At 42.2% G+C, this 10,307-nt stretch overlaps 1 protein-coding gene across 1 annotated transcript in view; it reads left to right on the forward strand.

The window, feature by feature from the left end:
* MGMT (O-6-methylguanine-DNA methyltransferase) overlaps positions 1–3,552 on the forward strand; it is a 612,540-nt gene extending 608,988 nt beyond the window's left edge. The window contains exon 6 of the mRNA XM_075352256.1: positions 2,645–3,552. Coding sequence (XP_075208371.1) covers positions 2,645–2,773 — 129 coding nt within the window. The 3' untranslated portion in view covers positions 2,774–3,552. The remainder of the gene's footprint in view (positions 1–2,644) is intronic.
* The last annotated feature ends 6,755 nt before the right edge of the window (positions 3,553–10,307 follow it).

The following is a 10,307-nucleotide window of genomic DNA, read 5'->3' on the forward strand; positions in this document are numbered from 1 at the left end:
TGAGGAATGGCAAGAAGCAAAGGTCTAATCTACGGAATGCAATTAGTTGCTAAAATGATTTACTAAAACACATTTTTGAAAATAATTGTATTCATTTTGAACTTTGGATTGTGCCATTCCTCTGTTGTTCCTCCTGGCAAAGAATAAATACATTTTTTATTAAAAGTAATTATCTAGTTGAGCAGACTTCCAATTATCTGACAACCGATAGTCCAGAATACCTCCATTAATCTGAAATTAAAAGCACCAAAATAGCAGGACTGGCCACCATTGAAATCCTAAAGTTTTACTCAATAGTTTCCCAATTTTTAAAACTGTCCATAAATCTCCGTAGTTCAGTGGCATATGGATATGGGAGAATTTAGACTCAGTATAGAGGAGAATATTTTACTTCATATTGCATCATATTTATTATAAAGGCCCATAGGAATTAATCTAGAGGTCACAATAACATTTTCCAGGAGTAATAACAGAGGGTCACCACACTGAAAAGTTCTCAGAAAATGAATAACGTTGTCTACCAGTTAAGATGTGACAAGCTCACTGGTTATCTTACAAGAATGAACTATTGCAGTAGTTTTCCAGTCATGGCAGAATATCCTTTTTTTTCCAGGAGTAATAACAGAGGAACACAATATTGAAAAGTTCTGAGAAAATAAATACAGTTATCTACCAATACAGATGTGACAAGGTCACTGGTAATCTTCCAAAAATGAACTATTGTAGTAGTTTAGCATTTGAATGTAGAATAACCTTTTTCCAGGAATAATAACTGAGGACCACCACATTGAAAAGTTTAGAGAAAAAAAATATAGTTATCTACCAGTTCAGATGAGAAAAACTCATTGGTTATCTTTCAAGAATGAACCATTGCAGTAATTTTCCAGTTGATTGTAGGATTTTCCAGTTGATTGTAGAATAACCTTTATTTCCAGGAGTAATAACAGAGGACCCGCCATATTGCCATATTGAAAAGTTCTTAGAAAAGTAATACAGTTATCTACCAGTACAGATGTGACAAGCTCACTGGTTATCTTACAAGTAGTTTTCCAGTTGATACTGTAGTTGTATAACATTTTTTTCCAGGACTAATAACAGAGGACCCGCTGCATTGAAAGGTTTACAGAAAATAAATAGTTATCTACCAGTTCAGATGTGACAGAATAGCTCACTGGTTATCTTACAAGAATGAACAATTGCAATAGTTTTCCAGTTGTTGGTAGAATAACATTTTTTTTCCAGGAGTAATAGCAGAGGACCACCATATTGAAAAGTTCTCAAAAAATGAATACAGTTATTTACCTTTTTAGATGTGACAGAATAGCTCACAGGTAATCTTATAAGAATAACTTATTGCAATAGGCTTCCAGCTGACAATTTGAACTGTGCTGTTCCTCCTATTATTCCTCCAGGAAAGGAATAAATTCAAAGTAGAAAAAAAAAATTAGTTACTAGTATCACAGAATAGCTAACGGTTAATTCTATAAGAGGTTTACAGATGTGGTACTCTTTCCAGTTTGCTTGAGGAACAAAATCACCCAATTTCTTCCTTTCAAGGAAGAGTAACAGAGGAACAGCGCAGTGCAATCTTTGCAGCATATTACATTCTCTCCAGGAGGAGTAACAGAAGAATAGTGCAATGCAATCTTTGCAGCACATTGTATAGTTTCCAAGAGGAGTAACAGAGGAATAGCTCAATGCAATCTTTGCAGCATATTGCATTCCTTCCAGGAGGAGTAAGAGAGGAATAGTGCAATGCAATTTTGGCAGCATATTGTGTAGTTTCTAGGAGTAACAGAGGAATAGCGCAATGCAATCTTTGCAGCATGTTGCATACTTTCCAGGAGGAGTAACAGAGGAATAGCGCAATGCAATCTTTGCAGCATATTGTATTCTTTCCAGGAGGAGTAAGAGAGGAACAGTGCAATTAAACCTTTGCAGCATATTGTATAGTTTCCAGGAGGAGTAACGGAGGAATAGCACACTGCCATCTTTGCAGCATATTGCATTCTCTCCAAAAGGAGTAACAGAAGAATAGCGCAATGCAATCTTTGCAGCACATTGTTTAGTTTCCAGGAGGAGTAACAGAGGAATAGCTCATTGCAATCTTTGCAGCATATTGCATACTTTCCAGGAGGACTAACAGAGGAATAGAACAATGCAATCTTTGCAGCATATTGCATTTTTTCCAGGAGGAGTAAGAAAGGAATAGCACAATGCAATCTTTGCAGCACATTGTTTAGTTTCCAGGAGGAGTAACAGAGGAATAGTTCAATGCAATATTTGCAGCATATTGCATATTTTCCATGAGGAGTAACAGAGGAATAGATTATTGCAATCTTTGCAGCATATTGCATATTTTCCAGGAGGAGTAACAGAGGAATAGCATAATGCAATCTTTGTAGCATATTGTTTAGTTTCCAGGAGGAGCAACAGACGAATAGCGCCATGCAGTCTTTGCAGCATATTGAGTAGGAGGGAGGCTTCGATGTGATTATAGGGATAGATGGGGATACCCAGTGATTGTGGAGTCTGGGATCTCCCGGCCTCCATCACTCTGCATCACCCCTGTAATCCGATGACGTCCATTTAATAAGCTGGTTTGTAATAATGGCTACATGTACGTCTCTATTTTCTCTTCCAGGTGCCACTTATCATCCCGTGCCACCGGGTGATCTGCAGCGACGGCAAAATTGGCAACTACAGCGGCGGCACAAGAAACAATGTGAAGCTCTGGCTCTTGGCACACGAGAAGCCTGTGAAGGAAATGTGAACGTGTGTTTAGTGCCTTCACCTAGAAGCTGTACGGCCGCCAAAACACATAACCCCGGCACGGCGCGCCGCACGCCTCCACCCCGCCGCAGCAGAATTCAGGAAAATTGTAAATATTTGAGTGGCATATAAATATAATACAACATCCGACGTGAGATGTGCGGTGGCACTACTATATTAAAAAGGCTGGATGTGTCCTGGGGGACGCCGCTTGTGTGCTCTGCCTTGTTTTAACATTTTACAGCAGAATGAGCCCAGCCGCCCCGGCCTGTCGGGCTTGTGTTCTGTTTTCATCTCCAGTTCTGTTTTGTTCTATTTTTAATGCCCATTAAAGCAAAGAAAAAGAGAGGGGAGTGGCGTGGCAAATCCGAGGTTCAACTGCCCCGGCAAGGAAGCATCTGGCTTATGGAGGGGACAGCAGGCAGCGTCCTAGCCTTGCGTGCCACTCCACACACACCTCCCTATCCCTGCCCAGCCTTGTATTCATCCAAACCCAAATCCTGTCTCTGTGCCAACATCACTGCCCAGCGTTCCCACCTAATCCTTTCATGTACGGCGCTGCCACACATTCACAAAATTTTGCTTCTGCTTTCTTCTTTTTTTTAGGAAATATCCATTGTGGGATTGTTTATGTCTCCTTTATTCTATCGTTTAGATCCTTGAGTAGATGTTGAAAGGTTGTTGAGGAGCGTTTTTTGCCGACTTCCTTCATATTTTCTGTGTTTTCTTGCCAGTAATGGTTCCGCGAATCCTAATAATAAAAAGTTATATTAATCCGGATCTTTTCTTGTTCGCTTTTTTTTTTTTTGGTACTTTACTTTTAGATGCTGGTTATATTGATAGGTCAAAACTTCTTGTAAGGAGATGTGCTGCGTGTAATAAATATAGCTGAGCTGACCAACCACACGGACCACATACCGGGACTTGAGGGTTATGTTCAACACGGAACATTAGGTGCAGACATGAACGTCTGGTCCATACGTATGGTCATGGATGTCTTTCACGGACCACATACCGGGACATGGGGGTTATGTTCACACCCAGAAGATTAGGTGCAGAGATGAACGTCTGGTCCATACGTATGGGCATGGATGCCTTCAAGCAATATTTGGATGCTGTGTGTAAATATAACCTTTAGGGCAGAGATGCATGTCGGGTTCTTTTAAAAAAGGATGCTTACCGTGTGCCATCTCAGACATTGCAGGCCTGAGCCTGTGTCACTCTAGGTGCAGAGAAGTATCAAGCAAGCGGCGAAGGGAAAGGAAACCCTGTGTTTAAGGAAGGGGATTATGGTGACCCCCTGACCAAACCTACTGCTGGTCCCTGGGGTCCCTCACCACCCTAAATAAGTTTTGCACCTATGCACCGAGCCGGATACCTGACCCTAGATATCCTTAAAGCTGGGCCCTAATTAGGGAATGGATGGGATGAGCTCTTTGTCAACCCCACTAACCACTATAGAAGACCCAAGGAGGACACACTACATATCCACAGATGACACCGGTAGAAGGTCAGCAAAGTTTTCAGCAATAAATGAGTACAATCCACCTGCTTGCACCCTGGCTTGAATGAACTGAAGAATGTCACCAGCACCAGTCCAAGGGAGGAAGGGGTGTTTAAACACCAAGAGAATGCTGATGATCAGCAGCTGGGTGGAAGGCGAGTGCCTGCTGGGTCCAAAAGGGGGAGAGATGAATCCAGTAGGAGAGCTACCTATACCAATGAATACTGACAGGAGGAACAATGGAAAATCAGGGAGCATTCTGTGCAGCCAAATGCTGTGACCTTCTATGGCCAGAAACCATATGACTGTCTGTCACCCGTCACAGTCTGATCCCAGGAGACGAGAATAGCAAATGCTTTTAGTTTAACATGATGGACACTTCCAGTCCAATAACTCATCATAATCCACAATTCCACCTAGTTTGGAGGTAGAACTAGACCCCCTCACCTCCTGGGCCACTGTGCGTCTGCACAGGTTGCACAAATGATGTCCACCCCTACATGTGGCCCTAAGGGTACAGTCTAAGCAGTCGGGTAAGAAAGGATTGAAGATATGGCCATATGGTGCGAATGGCTGTGCAGCCAAATTTTACCCAACTCAAACACGTCAATGGCCACAGTCAAATTCGGACAGCACTAGATGCCACAGGATGACATCTGTGGGCTATTTGTTTTTTTTTTTAGGAAATGGGTGAGTTTAATCTGCAAACCGGGTCAAAAACATTCATTTTCTTTTGCTTAAAATCATCGGTCTAAAAGAACCTAAAACACATGAAGAATCCCATAGACGTGAATGGGTGCATGTTCTATCTATGACAAACACAGAGAACAAGTGTGGGAAAGTCGGATGTCTGAACGAGGCCTAATATACACAGATCCGGACTGATGTATCAATATATAGAAAACTAGAATAAACATCCCACAGTCAGAGCAGTTTCAGACATCCGTGTGGCACATACACTTGGAATCCATTTTTTTCACAGATTCGCTTTGACAACATCCCGCAAAATGGTGCCCAGCCCTTATCTGTCTGCCACGCAGCCATCTTCTTCCATCCGTTTCTTGGAGTCTCCTGCGCCGACTAGGCTCCGTGACATCATGATGTGCGTGAGGCCTTCATTGACAGCGTGACGTGTCATCCGTCAGCATAGGAGGTGCTGAAGATGGATGGAATGGGAAGATGAAGACGATGAGCCAGTGAAGATCGGATTGAAAACGGCCGGAGCGGATCAATGATGGACAGACGAGGACTCAGTGAGGATATTTTTATTGCTTTTTACATATGTTAATTATGGTGCAGAGACCTAAGAGCGTAAGGCCACGTGTACATGTCAAGAATTTGGTGATATTTTACCTCAGTATTTATAAGCCAAAAGCACAAATGAATAAAAAATGCAGAAGTGGTGCCATTACAATTTTTTGGCTTACAAATACTGAGGTAAAAAATTCACCAAATACTCAACATGTGCACGTGGCCTAATAATGCAAATTCAAATTTGAGCAAATTTTCAAATTAGGGTACATTTTTTTTTTATAGATTCTCTCATCTTTTAGGCCACATGCACACGGTGAGTATTTGGTGAGGTTTTTTACCTCAGTATTTGTAAGCCAAAACCATGAGTGGGTACAAAAAAGCAGAAGTGGTGCCCATGTTTCTATACTTTTCCTCTCCTGGTTTTGGCTTACAAATACTGAGGTAAAAAAACTCTCCAAATACTCAATTTGTGAACGTGGCCTTATAGAAACATGTGCACACGTTGAGCATTTGGTGAGTTTTTTACCTCAGAATTTCTAAACCAAAACCAGGAGTGGGTAAAAAAACACAGATGTGGTGCCCGTGTTTCTATTATACTTTTCCTCTGATTCTTCCACTCCTGGTTTTAGCTACAAATACTGAGGTAAAAAACTCACCAAATACTCAAATTTCTTGATCAAATTAGACCAAATATGCAAATTCAATTTTTTGTAGATTCGCTCATCTTTTAGGCCACGTGCACACGGTGAGTATTTGGGGGGTGTTTTTTACCTCAGTATCTGTAAGCTGAAACCAGGAGTGGGTAAAAAACATAGAAGTGGTCCCCGTGTTTCTATTATACTTTTCCTCTGATTGTTCCACTCCTGGTTTTGGCTACAAATACTGAGATAAAAAAACTCACTAAATACGGAATGTGTGCACGTAGCCTAAGATGAGTGAATCTACAAAAAAATTGAATTTGCAAATTTGCTCAATTTTGGACAAGAAATTTAGATTTGCAGTATTATGCCACATGCACAGTTGAGTATTTGGTAAGTTTATTACCTCAATTTTGTAAGTCAAAACCAGGAGTGGGTGATAAATACAGGAGTGGTTCCCGTGTTTTTATTATAAATTTCCCGTGATTGTCCTTCTCCTGGTTTTGACTTACAAATACTGAGGTGAAAAAAAGCCTCACCAAATACTCAACGTTTGCCTGTGGAGTAATGATAGAAATCCAAATTTATTGTTCAAATTCGAGCAAATTTACAAATTAATTTTTTTGTACATTCGCTCATCTTTTAGGCCATGTGCACACAGTGAGTATTTGGTAAGTTTTTTACCTCAGTATGTGTAAAGGCTGCTTTACACGCAGCGACATTGCTAGCAATGTCGCTGGTGAAAGCACCTGCCCCCGTCGGTTGTGCGTCACGGGCAGATCGCACAACATCCCTAGGACCCGTCACACGGACTTACCTGCCTAGCGACGTCGCTGTGGCCGGCGAACCGCCTCCTTTCTAAGGGGGGCGGTTCGTGCAGGTGTCACAGTGACGTCACACGGCAACCGTCCAATAGCAGCGGAGGGGCGGAGAGCAGCCGAAAGAAAGTCACGCCTACCTCGTTGCCGGAGGACGCAGGTACGGTGTTGTTCCTCGTTCCTGGGGTGTCACACGTAGCAATGTGTGCTGCCTCAGGAACGACGAACAACCTGTGTCCTGCAACAGCAACGATATTTGGGATTAGAACGATGTGTCAACGATAAGGTGAGTATTTTTGATCGTTAGCGGTCGTTCGTACGTTTCACACGCAACGACGTCGCTAACGAGGCCGGATGTGTGTCACGAATTCTGTGACCTCAACGACATCTCGTTAGCAACGTCGTTGCGTGTAAAACACCCTTAAGCCAAAAGCAGGAGTAGGTGATAAATACAAAAGTGGTGCCCGTGTGTCTACTATACTTTTCCTCTGATTGTTTCACTCCTGGTTTTAACTTACAAATACTGAGGTTAAAAACACACCAAATACTCAATGTGTGCACGTGGCCTAATAATCCAAATTTCTTGTTCAAATTTGAGCAAATTTAAAAGGAACCTGTCAGGTCCAATATGCATCCAGAACCACGAGCAGTTCTGGATGTATATTGCTAATCCCTGCCTAACCGTACCTGTATATACTAGCAGAGATAAGGAGATCTTTAGAAAAAGTATTTCTAAAGATCTTTTATCGTATGCTAATGAGCGAGGTTACTAGTCCCCTGGGCGTTAGTTCCCCGACCAGAGGGGCGTACTAAGATGCTAATGAGGGCGACTGGCCGGGGAACTAACGCCCAGGGGACTAGTGACCTCGCTTATTAGCATACGATAAAAGATCTTTAGAAATACTTTTTCTAAAGCTCTCTTTATCTATGCTAGTGTATACAGGGACAGTTAGGCAGGGATTAGCAGTATGCACCCAGAACTGCTCATGGTTCTGGGTGCATATTGGACCTGACAGGTTCCCTTTAATTTGTTGTAGATTCGCTCATCTTGTAGGCTGCATTCATACATTGAGTATTTGGTGAGTTTTTTACCTCATTATTTGTAAGGGCCCTTTCACACTGCATTATTACCCACGTTTGCTGGTCCTGTTGGGGCCTCCGTGCAAAACGGGTTTCGGACGCATGCACCGACGGGGCCATTGACTGTAATGGTACAAACGGAGTCACCTTGTGTTCTGTTTTGCACCATTTTCAGGCGTATACGCTTTCTGCAGGCGAACATAGTAGATGTAGAAACTTGGCACTCAAGATGAATGTGATTAGTGGTCTTTTATTGAGAAGAAATTGTAGGACCAGCACAAGCACAGACATTTCGTTCAAAGATCTTCATCAACGTGCATGCAGGGGGTCCTCAGAAGGTACAGCAACCTTGCAACTGGCGTAGTCAGGTATGACGTGGTGTTAAGTTTCTACATCTACTTGAGATGGTTTTGGACCCTACTTAACTCCCCCTCCCCAGGAGTGCCGAGTGTATCAACTAACCAGACGTAGTAGACTGCGTTTGGCTGTCCGCCTGCAGAAAGCGTATAGGCCTGAAAATGGTGCAAAACAGACCACACGGTGACTCCTTATCACCAGTAAAGTCAATAGCCCCGTCGGCGCATGCGTTCGAAACTTGTTTTGCGGGGATGATTTGGGCGGAGGCCACGACTGGACCAGTGAACGTAGGTCCGAATGCAGTGTGAAAGGGCCCTAAGACAAAACCAAGAGTGGGTGATAAATACGGAACTGCTACCCGTGTCTCCATTATACTTTTTCTCTGATTGTTCCACTCCTGATTTGGACTTAAAAATCCTGAGGTAAAAAACTCTCCAAATACTCAACGTGTGAACATGGCCTAATAAAGGCGTAATATATTATTATCATCATTTCTTCTCATTCACACATGGATATGATCAAATACTTAGACACAGTACAATACTGTGTATATATATATATATATATATATATTGTTTCAGTTCGATTTTTATATTGTATCCATATGTAACCATTTTGTTCCCAGATGGCCTTTTTTTTATATTTTCTATTTTTGTTAAAGGCTTAAAAATCATTTCTTTTCTCATGTTACAGAAGAGCCAGGCATAACAAAAATGAATAAATACGCTTGAATTACATAAACACTGAACTTAAACTGTGTCCGTCTATGGGTTAATAACAATATTAACACATATCCATTAGAAAAAAAATCCTATATTTGTATAAAAAACAAAAAAAACTGAATTAAGACGGATCCGTAATCTGCAAGTGTGAAGGCTCCTCGGTTTGCTGTGATGATAAATGATAGCAGCAGCTCTGTAGGAAATGTTCCCACCGTCTCTCCTCAATAGAGGGCAGCCTAGATTACAAGAATTACTTTTTATTTTCTTTAGTAAATTCTTATCATTTTTTTTTTCCTTTTTGTGGTATTTTAAGAACGGCTTCTATAATAAGCGCCATTGTCAGAAATCTGGCATTCTGCAGGCTGCCTCGCACGGCCCGCCTCAGGAATCACTGGCCTCCTAATATTACGGAGCCGGCGTCCCATGGAAGGTGCTGCAGTCAGATAGGACGATGAAGAATGGCCCTTCTCAATGTCAGTTGTCGCAGAGCCTGTTAATGATGCCCAGAGTGTGGGCCGGGGGTGACCACTAATGAAGGGTGTCTGACCAGAGCAACCTCCGAAGGCTCTATTTAAAGGCGAGGGGAAGGCGCTCTGCTGCTTCTTAGGTGCTACGTTTGCAGTCTTTCCTGTGCTAATAATGCTGATTTCCTCCACTGTGATGTCTCCATTGCTTGCAGTGCTTTTGGCCGGACACCTTGATGATGGAGCACCTTGCGCTAAGAAAACAAATGACAAGTTACACATCACACATGGCCAGACCGGCAAAAGACAAAACCTTTTCAGGCTTGCAATCATTTTAGAGAGTATTTTCCTATAGAATAGAGCTGTCCCATTCCAGTCCAGATGAAAAAAAAAAAATCTGGTTCCTTTTTTGCTTTATCAGTTTCTGAAAAAGCTGGGTAAAATAAAATAAAATATGGTTGACAGTACAACTCCAGCCCAGTCAGACTTCTGAGCAGCTATCGGTCAAGTTACACACCAGTGCTGTCACGGGTGACAGACGGTCATATGGTTTCTGGCAATAGAAGGTCACAGCGTTTGGCTGTGCAAAATGCCCCTTAACTTTCTATTGTTCCTGCTCTTAGTATTCATTGTATTAGGATAGGATTCCACTTGCGAGACACTTGCGCCTATCTCGCATCTCCCGGGACAGCCTGCCT

This window comes from Anomaloglossus baeobatrachus, chromosome 5 (assembly GCF_048569485.1).
Source record: "Anomaloglossus baeobatrachus isolate aAnoBae1 chromosome 5, aAnoBae1.hap1, whole genome shotgun sequence".
NCBI lineage: Eukaryota > Metazoa > Chordata > Amphibia > Anura > Aromobatidae > Anomaloglossus > Anomaloglossus baeobatrachus.